Source organism: Numida meleagris, chromosome 7 (genome assembly GCF_002078875.1).
Source record: "Numida meleagris isolate 19003 breed g44 Domestic line chromosome 7, NumMel1.0, whole genome shotgun sequence".
NCBI classification, from domain to species: Eukaryota; Metazoa; Chordata; class Aves; order Galliformes; family Numididae; genus Numida; species Numida meleagris.
This window is the reverse complement of record NC_034415.1, coordinates 29,370,468-29,396,626: the sequence shown is the minus strand read 5'-3', so window position 1 is coordinate 29,396,626 and position 26,159 is coordinate 29,370,468. Positions and strand designations below refer to the sequence as shown.

Genomic DNA, 26,159 nt, shown 5'->3' with positions numbered 1-26,159 from the left:
TTTATTTAAAAAAAAAAAAAAAAAGGCTTTATTTGGACATTCTAGCACTGTGCTCACACCGAGGCCGCGTGTCATTCGCAGCTCCAACTGTTCCTGCGTTCACGTGGGACGCCGTTACGTTCCTCAGAGCAACGGCCGCTCCCTCAGCGAGCCCACACCTGCACCGCGCGCCTCCCCGCGCGCTCAGCCCCCACACTGCTCCCGATCAGAGCCGCAAGCCCCGCCTAGACACTCCTCCGGAGCCCTGCTGGGGGCCAGGTGCTGAACTCCGGCCCGCGCCGCTCCCCCTCTCCCGCTGACGGCGCCGGCCGCTGCCCCTGCGCACGCGCGGAAGCGGCAGTCAGTCCTCCTGCCCGCTGGGGGCGCGTGTCCTTTGCGCCCTCTCGGCGCAGCCGGGCTGAGGCGGCCGAGGCGCTGCCTGACCGAAATCCGCCCCGGCGCGGGCTCGGCTCGCTGAGGCGGCAGCGCGCAGGCGCGCCGGGCAGCCCGGCCGGCGCAGGGCCCCGGTCCTCTTCCTCCTGCGCGGCGGCGGCGGCGCTCGGTGGGGCTGTGCGGGTCCAAGATGTCGACCAAGAATTTCCGCGTGAGCGACGGGGACTGGATCTGCCCCGACAAGAAGTGAGCGCCGGGGGTCGGCCGAGCGCCGCGGCGCGGCCTGCACGGGGCTGGGCTGGGGGTCGGGGCGGGCCCGGGGCGCGGATGGCGGGCGCTGACGTGTGTCCGTGTCCTTGCCCCAGGTGTGGGAACGTGAACTTCGCCAGGAGAACCAGCTGCAACCGATGTGGGAGAGGTGAGCTTTTCCAGTCCTGTGCCGTTCCCTTCTCGAACTTTTGCGCCCTTCCGAAAGGAAACAACGTTAAAAGTTTGTAATCAGTCACCGGGGAAGTTCACGTAAGCTGTTTGTTTGTTTGCTTCCAGAAAAAACGACTGAAGCCAAAATGATGAAAGCTGGAGGGACAGAGATAGGGAAGACTCTGGCAGAGAAGAGCCGCGGCCTCTTCAGCGCCAACGACTGGCAGTGCAAAACGTACGCAGCGGTAACAGCCAGCGTGCAGCCACACAGTGTCTGCAGTGCCACATCTAAGTGGTCAGCATAGATGTGATTCCTTCGGGTACTTAAACGGAGCTTATTAAGCAGGAGAGGGACCGAGCTGTTACACAGACAGGTAGTGAAGGACAAGGGGGAATGGCTTTAAACTAAAAGAAGCAAGGTCTAGGTTAGAGGTGAGGGGGAAATTCTTTACTCAGAGGCAGTGAGACCCTGGCGCTGCTGACCAGAGCTGTGGGTGCTCCAGCCCTGGAGGTGCCTGAGGCCATGAATGGGGCCTGGGCAGCCTGACCTAGTGGTTGGTAACCCTGCCTGTAACAAGGGGTTGGAACTAGGTGATCCTAAAGGTATTTTCCAGCCTAAGCTGTTCTATGATTCTGTGTGTTGATACTGATGAGAAAAGAGTGCTAAAACACCCAGGTATTCTATTAGAAGTGTTTTACTGTGAGGACAGCATTCAGATCTCCTTGGCAGACAGCAGGTCTTTGAGTAGTATGGCAGGAGAAATGTAACAGAGTAAAAAAACCAAAAAGCTCTGATTTTTCTTTGGTAAGCCAAGACGCATCTCAAGTTTGGAAAAGACACAAAGATGGAATTACACCTTCTTTGCAGTATGATAGCTTATTTTTAATATCACTAAGTTTTTAATGAGTAAAACTGAACTCATAGTTAACTACATAAATGATTTTGCAAGGAATCGGTTGGGAACGTGAAGTTTTAAGTCAAAAGAAGATTAACAAACGTGCATTGTTTTTTGAAAGAAACTTTCAGGACGGCTTTGAAGCATTTGGGATTTGATTGCTGACAGAGCCTTCTTGCTAGAGAAAGCTGGCTGTGGTTTTTCCTGGCTTGCATTTGCTGTGACCCAAACAAAATACCTCCTCGGTGAAACAAAGTGCCAGCAACAAGCACATACATTTACACATACTGTTGCAGCAGACTGTTTCTGATGGTGAGAAAATATGAGAGGCGTACGTCTGTGTGTCCATTTGGCAGCCTTGGGATAACTGAGCGTGTAGGTAGCACCTCTTCACAGTGCATCCTGTGCGTGCAGGCAGGATAACGTGGAAGCCAGCAGCCATCTCAGGTCAGGTCCAGCTCCGTTCACTGCGGTGGGCTCAAGTAAGGGTCCTGAGCAGCACCATGGGCAGCAGTGTCTACGAAGGAATCCTTTCAGTCGCGTGTTCGTGGCTACAGCGTGTCCTGTAGACCATCTCCTCTGCTCTTTGGGATTGAGCAGCATCCTGATAATAGTTTTAAGGGCAGCATAAATGTGAGAAGCATTTTAGGACACAGTAGGACAGGAGATGCAGTAACGGAGGTGTGTGACTGCAGCTGTGCAGCAGAGGATGACAGGGCTTGCCGACAAATATTATTCTCCTGGTATCACCTTCATTAACTCTTTAGATCTCTGAATGCCACTAGTGAAGTGTAATGAGAAATTTGTGTCATTTCATTTTTCAGTAGATGGTAAACCAAGGCTACTGTGTCTCACCATATAGCTCCACAAGGCCTTGCCTTTTTTTTCCTTTTTTTTTTCTTTTTTCCTTTTTGTGGCAATGGTATTTGTTTCCCCTTCTTCCTTGCACATTCTGGAATGGGAATCTGATAACACTAGTGGTTCCTGTAGCAATCATATCCATAAAGGATGCTTGCATCTGCTTTGCCTTCAGCTGTTTCAGAATCTTTTGGTTAAACATCTCTTAGATTTTACTTTGGATAAAATATAACTTTAATTATATGCTAATGCATTTTGGGCAGTCTTCTGTTAACTTATTCACCCGTTAATTTTCATTCTTTTCCCTTGATTTGCTTAGTGTGGTCCTCCTCCCGTCATCTTCATGCTGTCAGTATATTCACAGACTCCTTGGTGTCTTGGTGACCATTGGCCTTGGTCTTAATTATGCCATGTTAGTGACTGCAAATCACTGCTGCAGCTTGGCGTTTTTTGTGACTTCTTAGTGTCACCTTGACACTTAAGCTGTGAAATTTGAAATAAAATGTTTCTTATTTATGCTTTGGTTTTTTTTTTTCTGCTCTGAAGATGTGGCAATGTGAACTGGGCCAGAAGGTCAGAATGTAATATGTGTAATACTCCGAAGTATGCTAAATTGGAGGAGCGGACAGGTAAGTTGTATACGGTTTTAAAATATTCAAATGATTGCAAGAGACTTCTTTTTATAATTAAATATGATTTTCCACAATAGAACTGATCTTTCAGTTTATATATAAATAGATCCGTAGGTTCTTACACTTTCAGTAGCATAGAAAGTAAAGCATGTGATGGTTAAATTTGGAAAATGATCACGTTTGGCTTAAACCACCACAGTATTTGATTTTAAGAAGCTTGGAAGGAGTAATGCTACATTTTCTTTCCAAGAGCTGAGGTGTATATAGTGCCTGTCTACAGAGGACTCAACAGTAACCAGAACACAATTTCAAGGCTCTATGAACCAGACTGCATTTCTTAATGAAGGTTTGGTCAGAGTGATGTATTTTAAGTTCCTTCTGCATTAACAGCGCAGCCCAGGGGTAACTGGAACACTGGATTTCCTTACAGTGTGGTCGTAACTGTTTATACTGTTTCCACTGTAAGTAGGTCGAAATGGGACCAGGCAGTGAATTCTATGCAGACAGCATCACACTAATTCATTTTAAAAATAAAAAAGTAAAAAGCAGGCATGGAGAAGAGCACAGCACGTTATTCAAAAAGAGTATTTCTGAACTTCTTACAAGTTCTGGTGTCCTTCAGAGTAAATTTGCAGTTGCATGTGGGAGACAGCATGTTGGGTACATCTGCAGTAAGTTACGAAGTTAGATGACATTAAAATCTGCTCACATTATGAAGAAGAATAGAAAGATTCTTGGCAGCTGTGCAATTTAATTCAACTACAGGACGTTTTCATTCGTGTTTGCTTCCTGAGGGTTTATACTCGACTTTATGTCACAGAACAGTTGCAGTATGGGAACAGACTGGCATACACAGGAGCCACAGTGGAGGGTTCATGCATGTGGGAGCTGGACGTGGCAGAGGGATTTCAGAAACAGCAGCTGGGAGAGCAGTTAGGGAGCGTTGCCTTCCCCACCATTTCCACTGACCACTTTCCTGAGGTGGCTGCTCTCTGTTGTCTGTGGTGTTTATGTGATTTAATCAATTTTCTCATTAGATTTCTGAGGGACTATTTTTAATAAGCACGTGGGAATAACTTGTGATCTTCTTGACATCATACTACGTTCTTGTGGCGTGTATTTGTATAGCTGCTGAAGGCCTCTGGAAACTGAAAGCTTGTTCTGAAGTTTATGCTTAATGTAGCTGAACTTGGTGCATCCCAAAAGATTGTCTTATTTTACCACTTTTTAAAGGATACGGAGGAGGATTTAATGAACGAGAGAATGTTGAATATATAGAACGTGAAGAATCAGATGGGGAGTATGATGAGGTAAGATGAGATAATGTATTGCTTTGGAGAGACGCGTACTGTGTGACTTGTGTTGAGGATACCTGTATTGCTGTTTGGTTTCCTGATGGGGAAGAGTGCTGCTGAGAAATGCGTCGTGATGCAGCTCTGTCAGATGCTCAGGTGCAGAAGCTTTGAACTGAAAGTAAATGCATCTGTATTGTATTTTGAGGGCTGAAAACTAAGAAGCCGTTCAAGTTAAACTGGTGCAAGCTGTGTTTCTCAATATGCTTAAATGGCTTCAAGATAACGCATGTTTTCAGACATGTTCAGCATTATTTTATAAAGACACTCCGTAGACATAAATGTAACAATATTCTTTTGTTAAATTTGGATCTCCATTAATTTTGTCTGAAAGCACTAATTTTATCTGACAAACATCTCTCTAAAAAGTCTCCTAAATGACATTTCCTTGTGCATCTACCTCCCTTTGAACAATACCTTATTTAAATTGATGCATATTTATTTTCTTAAAGAAATCGTAGGAAGAGAGTAGTGTTGGGAATGACTTCTCATAAATCACATACTCATGAAATGCAATTTCTTAGTTTGGTCGCAAGAAGAAAAAGTATAGAGGAAAGCCAGTTGGTCCGGCGTCTATCCTGAAGGAAGTAGAAGATAAGGAATCTGAAGGGGAAGATGAGGAGGATGAGGATGGAGATCTTTCCAAATACAAATTGGATGAGGTACTGTGTTTTATTTTGTGGATTGGTTACTGTAATGTAGTTCAGTAGTAGGTAAAGTTTGGCTTATGTTTTTTGCTGCCTGTAAAGTTGTGTAGAGGAGTAGCTATCAGAATAACGTTGCCTACAGCTTCTGGCAAGTATCTGAATGTGAGATCTGTTTTGTTCTAATGGCTATGCTCAAGGACATACAATTTTTTTTTTTTTTAAATGAGAAAAAACATTAAAGCTTGTCTGAGATCAAAATCCAATAGTTTGAGATTTAAATTGGAGCTTTTCTGTATGACAGCCATATAAAGGGAATGTTACTGAACTTGCAGGCTTTTAAAATTACCTTAGGTTTAGCTACAAAATGGAACATCATTAAATAACAGCAAATGAGTTATGTATCGGCCTTTTGCAGGATGAGGATGAAGATGATGCTGACCTCTCAAAATATAATCTTGATGCCAGTGAAGAAGAGGACACTAATAAGAAAAAGAAATCCAATAGGCGCAGTCGTTCTAAGTCTCGATCTTCCCACTCACGATCTTCATCACGCTCATCCTCTCATTCAAGCTCAAGGTCTAGGTCCAGGTAAACGGGTACAGGTCAAGGGTAACGCCAGGCAAAATGTCAGTATCTAACTTCTTTATTTACTTATTTTCTTGATTGCCTTACAGTTTTAGTTTAATAATGTTGACAATTTTATGTGCAGAATTTACACAGGTAGATAACGTTCTGGCCTTCCGTGGTTTCTCAGTGGGAAGGCCTTGTGTGTCTTGCTGCTTGTTTTAGTCAGTTAAGTTGATATTTCAATTAAATTCTTCAAATAAGTTACCAAAAAAAAACTTACCTTCAGTTTTTAGGCTTGTTGGCCGTAAGTGATTCAATGAATGTGCTTTTTCTAATAATGCTGAGTAGAGTTTTTCTGAACAGAGAAGTACAAGAGTGGGATTGTTAAAGGAGGCAGAAGAGAGCAGTGAAGCCGTCCAGACAGATTCAGTTGATGGACAGAACAGAAGCTCTCCTGGAAATAAAAACAAGAAACTTGAACTTTAAATGCAGTGGTAGTGCAGTCAGAATAATACTAAAGATTTATAAAGAGGATTTTTTTTTCCTTTTCATGGTGCAGCTGGTAAGAGCATAGAGCAGGTTTCCCAAAGAAGCTGTGGATGCTTCGTCCCTGGAGGCGCTCAGTGCTGGGTTGGATGGGCCCTGGGCGGCCTGCTCTGCTGAAAGGTGGCTCTGCCTCTGGCAGGAGGTTGGACTAAAGAATCTTTAAAGGTTGCTTCCAACCTGAACCGTTCTGCAATTCTATGATATGGATCGTGGAGTTGTAAAAGAATGTCTACTGAGTAGATTTAGGAGCTCACTTTATTATTTAAATTTAATAATATATGAACAATTGGATAAATGTTTTGTAATCACATTATGTAAAGCCTGGTTTAGCTTCTCAGCTGCCTTATAATTAATACAGCAATAATGCTGATAGGTTTAAGACCCGAAATTGCTACTAACTCACAGAATTATATATAAACATTTCATACATAAAGTTCAAGTTTCTTCTAATCTTTGTAGCTTGTAACTGCACGTCTCTGCTCTAACTGCTCTGATCGCTGCCCAAATTCTTCAGCCCCTCATACTAACCAGATAGGAGCCATTCTCTCTGTTTTGTCTTTCTCCCTGTTGTTATCATGCTTTCTTTTTCATGCTGCCTCTTCTCTGAGAAATATTTTCGGGGGGAAAAAAAAAAAAAAACTGTTCTCAGCCTACCTGCTGCCTCAAATGCCTTCTTGAGACTTGTAGTTGCCATATGGCTGCAAGGAGGAGCACTTTGAGTAATACTGACTGAGCTGACTGCCTGTCAGCTATTTTTATAAATAAAGTAGGAAGATCCCATCACTTCTGTGAGGAAGTGGCTGTATTGTCCTGTGTGGGGACATTACATTACGCAGCCAGTGTGGGCTGCGCTCGAGTGCAGTTCTTTGGTTTAGGAATGGGAAAATCAAAGAAGGCAGAAGTGTTTCATGCAGCTGTAATCTTCTTCATAATTCACAAATGTTAACAGTGAAGAAGAAAGTAGTTTCACTTAACTAAATTTTGCTAGCAGTCTTTCAACTTTCTCTTGCTCTTCTAGTTACAAATAATTTATTGGCAATATCAGTGGGTTGGTTGGCTTTTTGTAGTTTTTTTAAAGTTGAAATATATTTTTTTTTTTGTAGTTTAAAAGCATATTTTCGTACTGCTTTTGTTTGTCAAAGCAAAATGAAAAAGACATGGTAACATTATAAACTGGGAGATAGACAGCATGTGTATTCTGACTGGGAAGATGGTTAGAACTTGATTGCAATGCCTTCTTCTTACAACTGTTACTGCAAGTCGACTGCCATTTTTGCATATCTCTGGTGGTTTGTGCTTTAAAGAAACTCCATCAACGTGACAAATTTGAGAAGACATCTGAGTAGTTAGAAGCAGTGTTAGACCTGTCCGTATTTTAGCCAAGAATAAAGTACCACTTCGTTTTCAAATCAGGGAGAAATTGTTGCAAAAACTGAAAACTGTTTACAAAATGCTTGTGAGAGCTGATTTAGAGATGATTTGAATCCTTATACTCCTACCTAATTTGCTTCTCACGGGAAATAGTTTCCAGTTAAGGCACAAATTAAAAAAAGCAGGCGTTAATTTCATGGTTGTGCAGTTGTTTGATTCATTTTACAAAACAGCTGCGACCCTGTTTAATTCTTGTGCATTGTTATAGGAAACATAATAAAAAGCTGACTTCTCTAAAGTATTGAATGCACCGTCTTAGTATGTTAAAGTTACTCTTTTCAAATATAACGTGCTGATATTGGGAGGCAGGGGGAAGTTGTCACGCTTCTAGTGAATCTAGCCCTAGTTGTCTTGATGCATAATTGTCTGTGCTGCTAACAGTAGTAGTTGTTCTGCTAAATATAAGCCAAATACTGGAAAAAATCTTCCATGTTGTTTCAGGTCCCATTCAAGAAGTTCTTCCAGTTCCAGATCAAGATCTCGTTCCAGTTCCAGAGAACACTCTAGATCTCGTGGGTCGAAATCAAGGTGAATGAGGTAGCACTCTCTCCTTGCAGAGAGAAAAAAGGGCAGAAGAACCAACCGCTTGTTTATTTCACCGTAAAATTATTCTGGTCAAAAGCATTAACTCATTTTTATCTTGGAAATCAGAATTCCTGGGGCCTCTGCACAGGATTGTTGCCACTACCGATGTATTTCATGAGAATGCGAGGTTTTGTTTGAAGAGTTTAAGTCTGGTCTAAGCTAGACAAGTGGACGCCACACATCTGCACTTTGGAGGAAGAAGAATGTGAACGCATGTTGCCTTGCTTCAGCAATTTTTGCTGTTTCCACTCTGGCTACTTGTTGTGGAAGAACAGTAGAAAATACGCTCTGCTTCTATTTCTGTGCTCAGAGATAACGTCACTTCCACTAGATAGCGCTGCCGTTATCTTTATAGTTGTGTGGGGAATGTAGAAAAGCGATGCACAGTAAATGGTGGAGAGTCTTAAAGCTGTAAATTAAGAAAATTGGAGTTGAGAAGTAAAATCTTAAATGGTGCCACTGCTCTTTGGTGGCAGTAACGTTCCATGGATGGCCACGCGAGGTTCAGTGTCAGATGGTGTCTGTGCTTTTAGGGAGGGAAAGGGGTACGTGTGCCTCCAGTAGATGCTGAAGGGCTTGTCAGCTGAGCTGGGTTATTTCCCTGTGCTACACGACATCTGCCAAGTGCCCCCAGAGTACTAGCTTGCTTGGATTAGGACTGCTTTATGATTTACAGTGAGAACCCTGAGAATGTTTTACCAGCAACGTGCACTGTGGTTTCCTTTGAAAATGTTTTATCCAGCTTAATGGAAAAAAAAAAAAGTCTTGTTAGGTGCTCTTACAGAATTTTGGACTGGGACTTCCTAGTGCTATTACACTTTTCAGATGGGCATTTATTTGATTATTTTTATTTTTTTTTAGACAAAGACAAGAGATTTTTTTTTTAACAAGAGATTTTTAAGTGCTTCTAAGTGAAGCTGGGTCATCTTTTTTTAAGAAATGCCACAATGACTGATATTCTGAGATTTTTATTATTATTATTTTGGTTTTGGAAGGTCTTGCAATCTACCCAAATTTATTTTGACATTTGTAAATATCCCTTCCGGGGTTTTTTCCTGTTCTGGTAAGATGAAGAATAGATTGCAATTGTAGTTTCAATGCAAAATATCCCTTAGTATGAAGCAAAACGTTGTTAAATCAGTATTACAGCTGTGGTCTTTGAGCTGTGAACTTAACTACTAGGAGGGGCCTTACGTAGGTGACCTCCTGTCCCAGTGTCCCACTGCTTGTTTGTCCAAATACGTAGTACTGGTGAAGGCTGAAAGACGTTTCCAAATCACTGATGGTCTGCATATCTGGAAACACTGTTTAGCCAAATGTATAGAGAGAATTCCTACAGCAGTCTTTATTGGCAGTTAACTCAAGAGTAAGTATTAAAGGATCCACAATCTTCTTTGATAAAAGACGTATTTAATAGAGTAGCGAGTGTTGACAAAAACTGTCTCGTTTTGTTCTTTCTTGGTTCTTTCTATATTATACCAGGATTAAATCTGATTTATTTCTTAATCGATAAAGATCCAGCTCCAGGTCCTACAGGGGGTCTTCAACCCCAAGGAAAAGATCTTACTCAAGCTCTCGTTCGTCATCGTCCCCCGAGAGAAGCAAGAAGCGAAGTCGTTCTAGATCTTCTTCATCTGGTGATCGCAAAAAAAGACGATCGAGATCACGGTCACCCGAAAGGTTTGGGTTTATGTAGAATAAGAATGGGTGTATTTAAATGTGTGATTATTTTTATTTTTTTCTCCTCGAAGGACAGAGATTCACTAGGAAGCAATTGAATTCTGATATTAAAAGTAGTTTCCTCCCTTCCCCCGTTCTATTCCTGTTAAGACCTCTTTATTTGTTTTGTTGGTTTTTGGTTTTGGTTTTGTTTTTTTTTCCTTCAATGAAGCTTCCTCCTGCTAGGAGCATGTTCCATAGAAACACTTGGGTCACCATTCTTGCAGTGTGTGAAACTGTTAATGTGTACGTTATTAATTTATTTTCATAAGTAAATACTGCATTTAGAAGTTACATTCTACTTTCAGTATTAAACTTAATGTGGATTTTCAGTATTAAATTCACATTCATTATCTTAAAGTGGTTTAAAGTTATTTTTATATTCTCGTAAGGCCCCTATCAGATATACTTGGCTTCCAGCTATTATAGGATGCAGGCTACTCAAAGGGGATGCTAAAATTAATTTCAACTTATTTCTTTGCATGCTTTCTCCCTTTGTATCTTACAGACGCCGCAGATCATCATCTGGATCTTCCCATTCTGGTTCCCGTACAAGTTCTAAAAAGAAATAATGTCTTAAAGCTCACATTTAGGAAAAAAAAAAAAGAAAAAGTTTCCAGTCAGTGCATGAGACATTTTTAAGAAGTTGGTGTCTTACTTGGTCAGAAGTGCTAAATCTGCTAGTAGAGGTGCATGTCTGTCCTTGCTTTCTGGAAAACTGCAGCTTTGTTCATTCATGAAACAAAAAGTGAGATAGCATTTTAAGCCATAAACTCCTCAGAGGTGTGAAGGTTTTTTGTTTTGTTCTCTTTGATTAAGAGGTTTTTTGTTGTTGTTTTTTTTAAGACTCAGTTACTCGATTTCTAGCTTTCCTATGTACGAGCAGTCGTGGGTTGGATACGTTTATATCATTTACCACTCTGCTCTTGATGTGGCGATTACAAAAAAAGTATCTGAGGATGTCGGAGGAGCCCATGAGCTTTCTGCATCTCCTGAGCTTGTTTCATGTAGCTCTCGTGGGACCACAAAGATTTAGTGTAGCTGTAGGGCTGTTACTGCCCACCGGATCAAAGCAGTGAGTTCTTGGGTCTCATTTGTTCTATTGTTCTGTGTTGAAGTAGAAACGTAGGTGGCTGCCCCCTTCTTTAGCTACGCTCAGTGCAGAAATGCTGCTAAGTACCAAGTCCATCATACGATTCTGTAGAGAGCGCATTGGATTTTGTTCCTTCCATGCGAGGATGTCTGAGATGCGGGGCACTGCCCTCCCCATTGCTCAAGTCTTGTAGCTGCCGCTCCTGTCACTGTAGAAACGATTCACTGCAGTCAGCAACGTGCACCTCCTGCAGTTGGTACCGGGTGCAGTTTTTTCACGTGCATGGATCCTGGGCTTTGCAGTCCTTTCTTATAAAAGGATCGCTCGGGAGCTCCTCTTGAGATGGAGGAATGATGGAACTAGCTTCTTGGAATCAAGTGAAGTTTCAGCAGGCCATCTGTAAAATTCCTTTTCGGCAGACAGATTTTCCAGGTATCTGAACTTTATTTATGTTTAAAAACGCAAATAAACCGTAGAAAGTTCTAGTATCTTCAGTGTGTTCTTCATCCTTCTTTTTTTTTCCCTAAACGTATACTTTATGGCTTAAAATGCTTTACGGAATTTATTTCGCTAGTAGTATCCCATTGAAACTTGGTCTCTCTTGAGCTCCGTTTGGTTAAGAAAGATTTAAGTATCTTCAGTGCCATCACAAGGTAAGTATGTTAAGGAAAATTCTTTTTAAGCAAGCGAACAGCGATATCTGCAATTATCTCCACAGTAAAAGTTCAAGCCCATAGCTGACAGGAAGTTTCTAAGATGAACTACACCAAAACAAACGGAGCAAAATTAAAAACTACCTGCTTTTCCTCGTAAAGACACTTGTTTGGGACTGTTATATAGGCAAAATGGTTTTGGTGTAGAAATATTTTGGCAATCTTTCAGCAGGGGGAAAAAATGACCTGCCATTTCTTCTTTAATGCTTTCTTTCCATCTAATTTCCATGCTAAGTGTGCGTAGGTTACACAAGAGCAGGTTAGTCTGTAACTGTGCCTCTGACGACTTTCAAGTCCAACTACTAAAGTGTAAAGAGCAGATCTAATAGACGCTATGTTGTTACCTTTGGTTTTTTTCCTTGTGCTCTGTATTACAATTGTTGCTGTACTTGCCAGATGAAAGTTTTTACATTTAGCGAGTGGTGGCCTACAGACAAAAAGAAAATTATGGTTTCATTTGGCTTAGACAAAATGTAAGGCAAAATGATTCTGTAGACGAGTGTAAATAAAAGCTGTGAGTCAACTGCGTGGTGCGTGCTTTCTCAGAAACGCGAGTGCATCCTTAGGCCGTCGTGCCAGCAGCAGGGCAGCGTGTCCGCCTGCCGTCTGTATCCTCAACTTTCCATTCCTTCAGTACTGCGAAAAACTTTGCGTTTAAGCAGCAGCGTTTTTTAAGCGATCTTTTTTCTACAACATCAGGATCGTTTCCTCAGCGTGCGTTCCCTGACTTCGGAGGGGCGCTCGGAGGAAGCGATGTCCGCGCTATTTGCATTGCTGCTTTGTAAAACAAAGGCACAGCTCCTCGGAGTCCTCCCAGCGCCGGCCTGTGCCTGCTGCAGCGCGGCCGGGCGGAGCGGGCTGCCCCGCGGTGCGAGGCGAGGCCGTGACGCCGTCTCGTAACGCGGTGCTGCAGGTGTTCGTGGAACTTTTTTTTTCCTGAATCAGCGCGGTGCCGTTAGACGCGTCGGGAAAGAGAGTTGCAGGCTGGCTTTCAGCAGTAGGAGCGTGGTGTTGAACGTAGCCGGTAGTTTTCAGCCAGCAGCGCGCGGGGCGTGAAGCGCGGCCTCGGTGAGCGGGGGCGGGTGCCGGCGTGAGCCGCGTGGGGACGAGCCCCGCAAGCCGAGCCCGAGCCGGCAGCGCGCGGCTCCATCGCGCCGGGCCGGGCCCCGCGCCGCCTGTCCCCACCCCGGGGGCGGGCCGGCCGCCCCGCCTCGGAGCGGCGGAGCCTCATAGCGGCGGAGCGCCGCGCCTCGGTGCGCGGTGCTGCCATGGGCCGGGGCCGGGGCCGCTCCCGCCGCGCCGCGCCGCCGCCATGAGCCGCCGCCCGCTGTGCCAGCCCGGCCCCAACGGCACCGAGCCCATGCGGCCGCGGGGCAACGGCACGGGCCGGGCGGCGGAGGGCTGCGGCGCCGTGTCGGTGGCGTTCCCGCTGACCATGATGATCACGGGCATCGTGGGCAACGCGCTGGCCATGCTGCTGGTGTCCCGCAGCTACCGAGCCAAGGAGAACCGGCGCAAGCGCTCCTTCCTGCTGTGCATCGGCTCGCTGGCGCTCACCGACCTGACCGGGCAGCTGCTCACCAGCCCCATCGTCATCGCCGTGTACCTGTCCGACCGCGCCTGGAACAACGTCGACCCCTCGGGCCGCCTCTGCGCCTTCTTCGGCTTCAGCATGACCGTCTTCGGCCTCTGCCCGCTCTTCATCGCCAGCGCCATGGCCGCGGAGCGGACGCTGGCCATCCGCGCGCCGCACTGCTACGCCAGCCACATGAAGACGCGCGTCACCAAGGCCGTGCTGCTGGGCATCTGGCTGGCCGTGCCCGCCTTCGCCCTGCTGCCCCTGGCCGGGCTGGGCCGCTACGCGCTGCAGTGGCCCGGCACGTGGTGCTTCATCAGCACCGAGGGGCAGCGGCCGGGCAGCCTGCTCTTCGCCTCCGCCTTCGCGGGGCTGGGGCTCTTCTCGCTGCTGGTGACGGTGACCTGCAACCTGGCCACCATCGAGGCCCTGGTGTCCCGCTGCCGGAGCAAGGCCGCCGCCTCGCGCTCCAGCAAGCAGTGGGGACGGATCGCCACCGAGACGCTGATCCAGCTGCTGGGGATCATGTGCGTCCTGTCGGCGTGCTGGTCACCGCTGCTGGTAGGTGCCGTCCTCGGGGACGCCGTGGCCGTGAGGGAAGAGAGTGCACATGGGCACGGTGGGGATGGCGGGGTCGGAGAGCAGCGGGCTGCGGTCCCAGAGGGCGGCCAAGTGCGGAGCGTTTGGAAAAAGAAGACCAAAATCTGTGGTGGGAAGGAGAGATGATGAGGAAAAGGGGTTTGTAAAGAAAGGGCAGAACGAGAGGAGACGAGGCTGGGAGGTGGCACCGAGGTCAGCAGTGCCGAAAGCAACAAGCAGGCAGGCGACGGAGAGGTCTGCGGGGAGGTGGGGAGGTGGGACAGGTTTGCTGAGGGGTAGCACAGCAGGGGCTGAGGGCACAGGGACAAGGGAGGCAGAACTTGCATGCTCCGTGCCTGGGGGAAACGAGAAGAATTCCCTGCAGGCCCCTTGCTGAGGGGAAGGAGTCATTTTGTACTTTTTCTTTGCTCTCACTTTGTAGCAAAACTTACATCCGCGCTCTGTGAGAAAAGGTACGGTGTGTGACTTTGCAAGCGCCCTCTGGTTTTCAGCAGGTTGCTTGCTCTGCCTTACTTAGCGCAGCGTTCAGGGCTTTCTGACTCGTTTTCCCTTTTTAAGAGCCCCTGTCTTGTTCTCCCTTGCTCGTGCCCCTTTTTGTCGCAGTGGGGCAGACCCCTCCTCATGCTGTAGGAGGAGGAGGGGCTGCGTCCGCATCTGCTGCTTCTGTATGGGATGAGGGCGCATCCACGAGTGCGGAACCCCTCATTCTGCTATCAGAGGACAGTGGTTTGGGAACAGCTTGTACTGTTTGGAATCCTTCAGCAGGAGCGAGGCGAAGCTTGCTTGCGTGGTAGGTGCTGTATGCCACAGGGAGGATTTATCTCCCTTCTGTGCACAGAGAGCTCGAGCTCTGATGGAATGGCCGACAGAGCTAGCAGTCAATATGGTCAAGGAAAAAAAATAGAAAACAAATTAACTTAATTTACAAATATTATCCTTGTAAAATTCCATCAAATCTCCAAAACAGCCCTGCCCCCAAAAGGAACACAGAGGCTTCAAGTTAACTTTCTAGAGATGATTGATAGCTTCTGATGAAAGTAAAATGTGACCCACGCTGTAAGGTTAGCGAGAACACGAGTACAAAGAGAAGTCTCCTGCTTCTGGAGCCCAAGGGGTGAGATCTGGTAACGCTGGCTGCCAGGTCGCTGTGCCGCCCTTCCTGTACTGCAGCCCCAGCAGGATTTCTGTCCTTCTACAGGAGTTAGTTGCTGTGTGCTTGTCCTTAATTAAAAGGATTTTTTAAAAAATGAAAAGAGAGTTATTAAAGGCAGGAAATGCATTTCTTTCTCAGTCCTCGCTCTCATATTCTTCCCATCCGGACGTGAGCGCTGCCCTGTGCTCCGCCAGCTTCCAGCAGAGCTGCTGCACGTGGGCTGTTACCAGCCCTGCAGCACGGAGCAGAGGTGCCTGAGCTGGGGGACATCTGTTGTCTTCCTTTGGGACGTGGATGCTCAGCACATGGATGGCAATGCAGGGGTTCATCGTGGTGGTTTGCCTCCCGTGGTATTGCTGCAGCCTCGCCAGCCAGAGCTCAGGCTCAGGGAGCTGAACCACAGAACCGTGTGGGCTGGAAGGGACCTGTGGAGCTCCTCCAGTCCAGCCCCTGTAAGCAGTTCCCTGCGGCAGGTGCGCAGAGTTGGATCGCTCCAGCACCTCTCTGGGCTCTGTGCCAGGGCTCTGCCGCCCTCCACGTCCTTGATTTATGCCGTGTTTAGAGGAGGAGAGGAACTGTGTTCGTAGTGCAGGCGCCAGGTCTTTTGGTGTGCAGTCAAGACTCTGGCTTCAGCACGGAGAACCTGAAAAATGCTCCGCTTCAATGAGGCGCTGCTTTAGTGTAAAGTGGCTTCCAGTGTGCCCTGCTCTGGTACTTGTTTCGGTGCTCGGCTGCTGAACATAACCGCTGAAGTAAGCCAGCAGCAGACTGGGACGCGCCTGGGGTGGCAAGGACAGCGTCATTCCTTGTTTGCTCACAAGCACAGCTGCACCCAGACTCTCATTCTCATAGTGATGCTTTAGCAGCTCCGGGGTGCAAACTTACACACTCCCGTGGTACTTTCAAGGCTATTCAAGCTGAAATGTTCGGATATTCTGCTGCTTTTCCTTTTAAAGGTGCAAAACAGTTACGGAAAGCACCTTTACTGAGAGAAGGGAGGCAGCGATGTCACTGCTGAGGCTCATCCTGTCCGGCGCAGTGCTGCATCCTCCAGTGCTCGGCTTCCTCTGCTGCTGGAGGCCGCCCGCTTCCGTGCCCTGCACACAGGGCGCTGCATTTGGCCGTGCAGCAGGGAAGGCCTGAGGGCCTCCTGCAGCCAGGACACTGGATTTAGCTGGAGTATATTTGTCTTGCCTAAGAGCACAACCAGGTGGTAAAAATGAGACCACGTGCTTACTTGGAAGTGGGTGATTCCCTGTGTTACTATTCTGCAAATCCTCAGCCTTCCCCGTAGGTCTCCAAGTGAACTGCAGGTGATTTCAACCACACTTCACAGAAACAAGGATTTGCTTCTGGTTCCTCTGTGGTACCGGGGCAGAGGGCTGGAGGGTGCACGAGAGGCACACGGTTCTGCTTTGCACGCCGGCTGCAGGCGCTTTACTGAAGCAAAATTACAATTTTGCCTTCAAGATAAGGTAGTACATGACTGTAAGTATTATTAGATGCTATCAGGAAAAATCATATCCTGGCTTCGTCATGGTTTGCCCACCACAGCTGCTCTTTATTTCATCTGGAGAATCCTGTATTCCTTCTGCAGCTCTCTTTGCTTTGCGGGAGAGAATTATTGTAGCAGCAGATTAGGGCTAATGGGAAAGGAGAAGCAGTGTAAACAGATAAATCTTCCTGTCTTCATGATGCGTGGAAAACACGTTTGGATTTTTGGAAGCTATCTCATGAGAAGATTTTGCATTTTGGGACCAGGAATTTCACGTCTGATTCTTGCCCCACATTCCAGAGCAGCTAGTCAGCCTTCGCGTGGCCTAAAAATACGTACCTCTGTGCACAGCAGCTATGTGTTGTCCATCTTTGACTGCGGATAGCAGCAGCATGGCCACACAGATTTTGGAAAATGCCCCCTCAGCGCGGCCCTGCAGATGGGCTGCTTTGGGCACACAGAAGAACAGGCCGTGGCCCCACGTCCTGCCTTGTAAAGTGCCGCACGAGGAACTTCTCTACAGCAGAGAATTTCTGCTGATCTGCCATCCAAAAACCAAGCAGTTCCCTACCACGGAGCGCCCGTGTGAAATGCAGCCAGTGGCAGCGTGTCACGGCACAGTGCCCATTGGGAACCTGTGCAACTACCCCGAAACTCTCTTGTGAACTGCAGTCAGGCTTCACAGAACGGCCGCTTGTTGGCTGTGAATGCCACAGCAGTGGAGGCTTAGTGCTACTGTAAAGCGGCATTCAGTGATAACGATAGTTTGTTATCTAATTAATTGATTAACTTACCAATTATACTACTCTAGGCGTTCTGAGCCCAGGGTTTGTTGGCATAGATTGTACGGTTCTATTGACTTCGCTCCACCTGACATTGTGCCTCTTCTTTTTGCAGTCTGTCTCCTAATTAATTTAGAAGACCAGTACAGGCCATGATAAACAGTCCCTAAGGATATCAGAAAAAATTTCCAGTAAGGCAACCGATGCTCCAACAACTGTTCCATTATGTAATGAAGACCAAAATAAGCAGCAGTTGCCTGCTTGAGAAACGTATTTTATTAGTCTAATATTTTTGTAGCTCCATGGATTCACTAGCGAAAGAGCAAGGCAGCGAGGTCTGAAAACCTTATACAGGGTTCCCAGAAGACGACCCAGAAGAGCTGATGGAGGGAGAGCAGTCCTGGGAGTGATGAGCGTGGCTGTGTTCCCACCGGCTGCAGCAGGGGCACAGCGGGCACACGAGGAGGGGCTGCTCCATGGGTGGGGGGCTGCCGGCCCCAGGGTTGTTCCAGGGCCCTCACGCAGCTGGGGAAGGCAGAGTGCAGCGCTAGGGTTGCATGGGCACGGTGTGCCACCGGCCATTCAGGGTGCTTGGGATCTGTACCCCGTATTTTAAAAGCCTCTGCCTGCGGTTACTTTTCATTTTTGTGTGAGTTGAATGTAGCAGATGGAATCCTCAACTGCTTCTATTTAAAGGAACAAAAACAATTCTGCTTTTCTGTCGGAGCTGCCCTGCTGTCTGGACTGCCATGTGGAAGCTCCATGTGAACATGGGGAAAAACGTCTTGATTTTGAGGTTGGCAGAGCCCTGGCACAGAGCCCAGAGAGGCGGGGGAGTCTCCTTCTCAGGAGATACTCAAAGCCCACGTGAATGCTTTCCTGTGCAGCTGCTGTGGGGAGCTGCTGTAGGTGTTGGACTGAGGGTTCTCTAGACGTCCCTTCCAACCCCTACAAGTCTGTGATTCTGTGCTTTCTTCCAAGCCTTTCCCAAGGCCACGGTCATCGATCTGGCTCTCAGAAGATCCCTTCAAGCAGAGCACCCTGCAGGCAGTCCTGGTCTGTGCTTGGGGCGGCCATTCCCTGCAGCCCAGCCGTGGCCTGGTCGTACAGTGCTGCATGAAAACAGCTCTGGGCAGAGCCCCAGCTTGGCTCTCGGTGCTGCCTTATGCTGGCCCCTTCCAGAGGCTGATGCTGAGAGCTTGTGTAGGGCTGTTAGTAAGTGGCCAGGCCTTGTCCCCCAGCAGCTCCTGCGTGCTCAGGCCTGGCTGCCGCTCAGTGCCCAGTGCCACCGACCCTTGCAGACACAGTGAGCCCTCCGTACAGTGGAGTAGAAGTGGCATAAGAAAGCTGTAGGATTGGCTGTAGAGTCGAGCAGATCCTAGGGGTTTGAAACCACATTCATGTGGTGATAATTTTTCTGCATCTGGGCTTGAGTGGGTGAGTGAGTGAGAAGATGAATAGGGTTAGTACAGTGCTTAGTGTGAAGGAAGTGCTGCACCACCTCCTGACATCCACATCACAGTTGCCACACCCACTGCATTCAGTTCCGCAGGATTTCCAGACAACCAAGGCCTTCAAGTCGTTCCCAGAAAGGATTTGCATGCAAAAAAAATGATCTGTCCAGGAAAAAAGTCACGCATTCAGCTGCCCGGTCCTCCGAGCACCCATCCCTAGTGTTGGGTGGCTCCTTGCTGCCATGGCGCAGGGACCAGACCTGCAGACCCAGAGAGCTGTCCCCGAGCTCTCCCCGGCTCTGGCTTCCCCTCTGCCACCACACCTTGGAGCATGGCGAGCCGTGCTGCACACGCAGCCAGGTGCAGGAGCACAGCACCTTGCCCATCACGCGGCTGACACGCGTCATTTGGCAGCGAGCTGCAGCCCTGGGGCTGCCCAGAACAGGTTTGGATCCCTGTGCTTATAGGCTCCTGGAGAAGGCTGCAGCACAAAGGGTGACGTAGCTTATCTGCAGGGAAGCGAAACGCCTCTGAAGTAGTGTATTTAAAACAAGTGCAGTTGATACAGAAAGGTCAGGGGAAAACTTGAGACATACCAACCAACCACCATGGAAAATTAAATATGTCTGGCAACTTTTAAAACACGATTCACATTTCTTGTAGTTACACGTTGGTGTATGGGCATCCCAGCAGCTGGTGCAGATGGGGAAGGGGCTCATGGAGACGGGCTGGGAGCCGCGACGCTGTTCACCTGGAGAAGAGAAGGCTGAGAGGGATCTGATCAGCACTGGTCGATATCTGAAGGGCAGGGATCGGGAGGAGGGGACCAGGCTCCGTGCCGTGGTGGCCAACCTAAAGCAGTTCCCTTCAGCAGTTGCACAGGAAAGAATCCAGGCAGGATTCGGCTGTTCCTTGTTATTGTGATAATATGAAAATGAGAAAATGAGTCCTTTAAGGCAGTGTTGCAAGGTCAGTGATTTCCCTTTACAGCCCCAGGACTGGATCTGGGGCAGGGAAGCAGCACGTGCTTCCTCGTGTTGGCACGAGACCTGTAACTGTTTGCCCGGCAGCAGGAGCGTGGCGGTTGTCCGCCTTGTTCCTTTTACACACACACACAGACTGAGCTGCTTGCCCAGAGCTTGGGCATAGTTTCTATGGTCATGGTTTGAGTTGGATGAGGGAGGAAGAAATCCCTTAGAGAATCATAGAACCATAGAAGCATTGTGGTTGGGGAAGCCCCCTGAGCTCCCCAAGCCCGCTCCCAGCCCACTCCCCCATGCCCACTGCCCACGTCCCTCAGTGCCACATCCCCATGGCTCTGGAACACCCCCAGGGACGGTGACCACCACCCCTGGGCAGCCTGTGCCATGCTGAGCACTCTTTGGAGCAGAGATGTCCCCCCAGCACCCGGCCTGTCCCTCCCCTGGCACAGCGTGAGGCTGTCACCTCTCGTCCTATCACTGTTACCCAGGAGCTGCGGCCAACTCCCACCTCTCTGCCACGCTCCCTGTCAGGATTTTGTCTCTAGGGGTATTTGCATATAGCGATGCAGAGATGATCTCCTAACTGTGCCATTTTTCCTTAGGTAACAATGCTTAAGATGATCTTCAGCCACACATCTTTTGAGTCCTGCAAGGGGTTCTCTGCAGAAGCCCAAAGCTCAGAACTCTACAAAGAATGCAATTTCTTCTTGACAGCTGTGCGCTTGGCCTCCCTAAACCAGATCCTGGATCCGTGGGTTTATCTGCTGCTCCGAAAGATCCTGCTCCAGAAGTTCTGCCAGGCGGCCAGCGCTGTCTCCAAGTGCTCCAACAATGAGTGCAAGGAGAGATCCATCACGTTGTCAGATGAAATCCGACGGACAGCGGCGTGATGGAGCGTGGATCCGCTTGCACAAAGACTGCTTTGGCCAACAAGTGGCTTTACATCTTACTGTGAATTGGGCATCTGTCGCGTTCCCATCTGCGTAAACAGCGGAAAGCAGCAGGGCTGAGTGCCAAATAAGTATTTATCCAGTGTGCCAAAAATTCTCAAGTGTAGACAAAGGAATTGGTTTTGTTGCTAAATTCTGTTGTTACCACAATTCCTGATGGAGCTGCAGAACATGACTTTACTGCGTGCCCAAGTGGAGCTTGGAGGGGCTTTTTGGTCTTGCTTTAAGGTAGGAAAAGGTGGTTTTCCTATCACGGGGTGCTTGGAACAGATTAATTATGGAGGAGACCCACTCCTATGTATAACCTTAATGCTTAGATTATTTGCTTCAGAGAGTCTTTCGTCCTTGTTTTTCTGGATGGACAAGGAGAGAAAATGGCAGACCATACACTAAGATAAAACGAGGAGTTCTGATTTGGATTTCCATGGCTTTCAGTGGAAGCTTGAGTTGTCGCAGTGATGGTAGATCTTTCTCTTCTGAGAACTGAAGGAAGCCTGTGCCTGGTGACACGTGTTGTCCTGGTCGATGCTCGTTCCACATGGATGCTGGGGTCAGCTCACTGCGGAGCAGGGTGCAGTGCTGGGCAGACAGCAGCAGTAGGAAAACTGTGCTGCTCCGTTTTTTTATAGCAGCCTGTGAAACACCCACACATCACACCAGATGCTGATAGCAGAGCCCATTGTAAAGCTACTTTGCACAGATGGAGAGAGTGATAAACAGGTTGTAAGAGACAGTGAGCATTCATCTTCCTGTGGATTAGTGGCAAAGGTTTACAAAGGCAAAAATTTATCTTTTATATGGGTGATTTTATTTGGAAATGTGCACAACCAGGAACAAAATGAACGTCAAAAGGTCTGAAGCAGTGGGGACGCCGCTCAGAGCTTCTTCATTATTGAAATGCCTAGAGTGGCCAGAGTGGTAGAGGAGAGCAAGTGCTCTCTTTCTTCTTTCCTCCATAAAGACAAATTTTAAGGATATGGCAGCTTTGGGAATTTTTAAAATAAAGCAGACTGGAAGAGATGGGTAGAAGAATGTGCATTTATCAAATCTTTCCTCCAGCTATTGTTCAGCTTTTATTAGAAAACTGAGTCCTCACCCATTTATTAGAACATCTGAGGCTTATTTTCACAAACATTTCTCCCCATTTCTTTGCCTTTTTTGTAGATGATAGTCCATAATGCCTCCTGTTTAATGGCCTCTTAGGCAAAATTACATGCAATTACAGTATATCAGGTAATTGTCCACCGTGTGCTACGTGCCATGTAATACTGAATTCAGGGGCCTTAAAGGCAAGTGTAACCCTGCATCTGCTGGGAATCTCTGATACAGAGCCTTGATTTTTGCTTCACTGTTTTTGCTTCTGAAAGCAACTACTCAAATGAGAAACCACTTTTCCTGTTCCGCTGCAGTGCTGTCTAGATGCTATCGCCACATCAGGCCAAAATATTTCATCTGAGGGCAGAACCACTGCCTACAGAAGTCTGCTTCTGTGTGGATGGGCGTTGGAGTGCAGCTGGAAGCTGAAGCCCCGCTTTCCCCAGGAGCAAGCCTAGAGCCGTGCCCGGTGCCTGGGTGCAGCAGTGCCGTGGGTGCAGCAGGATGCTCGGTGCTGCTCAGTGCTGCTCGGTGCTGCTCAGTGCTGGCGGGTACCCGTGTGCTCCTTACAGCTGGGAGCATGGTGCGGGGCACGGCTGGAAGCAGCAGCTGCCCTGGGGCTCTGGGGAAGTGCCTTGCAGCCGTCACACGTTTCTAAGAGTGATGTTGTAATCTGCACGCCTGTTCTGCTGTCCAGAGGATTGCTGTTGTTCAGTCTGCGTGCAGAATGAGCCCAGTGCCTCGTGCAGTGTGTCAGGACGACCTCAGGCACGGGGCCGAAGCCCTGGTGAGCAGCAGGGCTGGAGCGTGGGCCCACTGGGGCCGCGCGTGGTTGGCAGGAAGGTGACTCAGGGCCTCCTCTATCAGCCCCTTGGCAGCCACAAAGGAAAATGATATTTTTTCCTTTTACACAGAGAATCAAGTGTGTGGTAGTGGTTAAATGCATATGGACTTGCTATTCTTAAGCAAGTCGCGGACAGATTCACCTTTCCCTTGACTTAGCTCTGTTGCTCCGTGCCTTTCCTCGGTGAAGCAGGACACCTGTGGGTGTGGATAAAGGCCGTTCTGTCAGCCCCTGTGTGTGCTAACACAAAGAAGCTACTTTAAATATCAGAAAATGGAGGAGAATGTCTGCTTTCTTTGTTTGCAGCCGAGGAGTGGGAGCACCATTTGCCAGCCGGCGGGGGAACGCGCTTTTGGAGATGGATTCAAAAAGCTTGGGCAGAAATTGAAGCTTTTCTTTCCCATTACTTGTTTGAGTTGGAAGGTGTATTTCTGTCGCATTTCTTTAAAGATGCCTTTCTGTGTGATGTACTTTAATTCCTCTATGGAAGCATTCCTAGTGCCGATTTCAATACGTTGTATTCTTCTGTCAGATTTTACGGAAGCGGTGAATGGGAAAACTATTTTGAGATCATTTGCCTTAAAAACAAGCTTGTTTGTGTGCCAACTTAATGTGCGTTGTATCTGTCAGAATAAAAGTGCAGTAGAATACCCAGTCCTGAGCCTGGTTCCTTCTGGAGCCCGGAGGCGGCCATGGGGCTGTCCTGGCGTGTGGCTGCTTCGCCATCCCTCGCTCCTTCCCGCACTATTTCCTGCCACAAGAAAAGAATCAGAATAAGGTAAAAATTGCCTTATTAAAATAAAAGGAATACACGATCTGCGCTATTTCTTTTTATTTTGTCCCATGTTGTAACTTCAGCTCAGACCTCTGGAGTTTCTGAAGCAGTTTTGTGCAGGAGAGCAGCACAAAGCCATGTGCTCCGCTGGAAGCCCCGCTGGCACACGCCACCCAAATCCTGCTCCTGTGAGTCACCGCAAGGCCGCCCTGCAGTACGCAACCTTCAGAAGAGACACAGCAACTAATTACGTGCAATTTTCCCTAATTTCCAACATCCTGCCTGTTTCCTTTGATGCTCCATGGCTCTGCAGGGATTGCCACGTGGCAGCCCCACATCGCGGCTCGGAGCGTGCCTGGCGGCCCTTGGCAGGCAGGGAGCACCCAGCAGCACTCTCATATCCCCATAGTTTGTTCCCAGCATCCATCCTGGTCACCATTTGGAGGTCCTCCCGAGGAAGCAGCCCCGGAGCAGGGCACCTCCACCTGCAGGGAGCACAGAAGGGAGGCACAGGCACTGCACACACAGTGACAGCGAGAGGAGCTGCATGGGGGCAGGAGGAAGCTGGGTCACAATCAGCAGCAAAGTGTGAATCATTGCCTGAATAGCAAGAGTGAGATGGTCAGAGACCAGAGCAGCTCTGCTAGGGGGCCAGGCTGAGGGCTTGGGAGTTACCTCATTGTGGCGTTTAGTAGCGAGGGGAACTTAAAAACAGGAGGAGAGCAACTTTTTACATGGTCTGATAGTGACAGAACAAGGGAGAATGGCTTTCAGCTGAAAGATGGGAGATTCGGGTCAGATGTGAGGGGGAAGTTCTCTACCCAGAGGCGATGAGGCCCCGGCACTGCTGCCCAGAGCTGTGGGTGCCCCGTCCCTGGAGGTGCCGAGGCCATGGATGGGCCCTGGGCAGCTGGAGCTGCAAGGTCCTTCTACCCCAGCCAGTCTGTGACGCTGGTTCTCTGAAACGCCGGATTCTATTTCTTCCATTCACTTGGATGAGCTATGTTTTTAGATAAGATAACATTAATTTAGAATAAACACTTGAAAGTACTCTGGGGACCAGTGAAGATGATGACAGCTGGCAGACAGCACCAGTGCAATAAAAGCCCGAAATTTTGGATGGGAGATGACGTGCCTGTGTGAGTGCAGCCTCAGACCCACCCCCACGAGCACCATCAGCATTCCCCTGCTGCCAGCAGCCCCGAGACACCCAGCCCACACTGCAGCAGCCCTGGGGCTGGTTTGGGGGCCATAGAATCACAGAATCCCAGCCTGGCTGGGTTGGAAGGGAGCAGGAATCGGCAGTGTGTGGGCCCTGGGCTGCTCTTGTACCCCAGGCTTGGGCCCTTCGGGTTCTTCGAATCTCTTCTGAAGAATGCTGGCTAGAGCTCCGGCACCAGAAAGGTATTTACTGCAAAAGTCCTCTCGAGGACAGCATGTGTGGAGTTGCTGTCTGGGGTTCATGTCCCAGGGACCGGTGCCTGGAGGTGGCCGGCCGAGCCCTGCTCCTTGTAATGCTTCTCGTGCATTCCCAACCAGCCGCCGCCTCATTGAGAACCGTGCTTATAAATCAACAGATGTTGCTTTGATTCCTCACCACGTTTCTCTCCCAGGAAGCGTGGGAGCCGCACGACCACTGAACACACTCGGTGCGTTTCACCGGCGCAACCGGAGCCCTTTGCACTGCAGCACTGCTGCCCCTCGCTGCCCGCACCGCACCGGCTGCCGGCAGATGGGTGCCCACGAGAGCCTGAATTCACCCCACACAGCATCAATCTGAAACCACACTTGGTGCTGGGCCTGCTCCCGGGCCACTCACACCGCTGACACGGTGCTTTTGCTTCTGCTGGAAGGTGCAGACACCCAGCGTGCACCAGGGGGTTAGCTCTGAGCCCCCCACCCTCCCCGCTGCGTGGCCCCAGCACAGCGGGGCGGCTCGCTGGGCACCGGCCCCGATGCTCACAGGGATGTGCAGGGACTCAGCCCTCACTTCGGTCCACTGCAGAAGATAAAAGGACCACTTTGAATACAAATACGTTAGATATGTTCGAAAGCATGTTATTAAAGACAACGTATTTATACTTGGGGCCGCACTGTTTTGATAATAAATTGTAGCGGAGGATAGGAGCCCCGGTTATTATGACTTTCTCTAAACACAGCCATCTCGCAGCCCTCGCCCGCCCTTCAGCACGCCGCTGTTTGCACAGAGCGGAGCCGCAGTCACCGCACGCACAAATAAATCCAGCACTCATACAGGCTCGTGGCCCTGCGGGTGAAAGGAAATACACACCCCATCTCAGAGGGACTTTATAGTGTGAAGCATCAATTCCCAGCAGCTTTGCAATTCATATGCCAGGTTGAAGCCAGCTGGAGTTTTGCCTGATGTGTTTGCAGTTCATTGGCTCTGGATGTGAAGAGGCTTTAAAGAGCAGAGACCAAAACTCACCCAGGAACCCTTTGTCCCCTTTTGGGCATCATTTTTTCCCATCCTGAAAAGTGAGGAGGAGGTCACTGCCCATTCTGCTCCATCCCACTGCCCTGCTCCAGCCCCAGCTTGTCAGGCTCCGTGTCCATGCAGAGCTGCGTCTTTTGGCTCAGATGTCAGTCTATATCTTTAACTA

At 48.5% G+C, this 26,159-nt stretch overlaps 2 protein-coding genes across 2 annotated transcripts; both read left to right on the top strand.

Annotated features, from left to right (window-relative positions):
- ZRANB2 (zinc finger RANBP2-type containing 2) lies at positions 459 to 12,354 on the top strand. Its single transcript, XM_021404900.1, has 10 exons — positions 459 to 618; positions 738 to 790; positions 919 to 1,027; positions 3,093 to 3,175; positions 4,412 to 4,488; positions 5,055 to 5,192; positions 5,593 to 5,765; positions 8,163 to 8,249; positions 9,822 to 9,986; positions 10,534 to 12,354. Exons 1-10 carry the CDS (start codon positions 563 to 565, stop codon positions 10,595 to 10,597), a joined length of 1,005 nt encoding a protein of 334 aa, XP_021260575.1. The 5' UTR covers positions 459 to 562; the 3' UTR covers positions 10,598 to 12,354.
- PTGER3 (prostaglandin E receptor 3) lies at positions 13,101 to 23,578 on the top strand. The gene is made up of 2 exons (XM_021405001.1): positions 13,101 to 13,968; positions 20,477 to 23,578. The coding sequence occupies exons 1-2, from the start codon at positions 13,144 to 13,146 to the stop codon at positions 20,762 to 20,764; spliced, it is 1,113 nt and encodes a 370-aa protein (XP_021260676.1). The 5' UTR covers positions 13,101 to 13,143; the 3' UTR covers positions 20,765 to 23,578.

Bases quoted from the DNA above. Each gene is read 5' to 3' on its own strand.
- ZRANB2 (XM_021404900.1), top strand. From the start codon at position 563: ATGTCGACCAAGAATTTCCGCGTGAGCGACGGGGACTGGATCTGCCCC. The intron at 619-737 runs GTGAGCGCCGGG...TCCTTGCCCCAG, and splicing joins TGGATCTGCCCCGACAAGAA to GTGTGGGAACGTGAACTTCG. The intron at 791-918 runs GTGAGCTTTTCC...GTTTGCTTCCAG, and splicing joins CTGCAACCGATGTGGGAGAG to AAAAAACGACTGAAGCCAAA.
- PTGER3 (XM_021405001.1), top strand. From the start codon at position 13,144: ATGAGCCGCCGCCCGCTGTGCCAGCCCGGCCCCAACGGCACCGAGCCC. The intron at 13,969-20,476 runs GTAGGTGCCGTC...ATTTTTCCTTAG, and splicing joins CGTGCTGGTCACCGCTGCTG to GTAACAATGCTTAAGATGAT.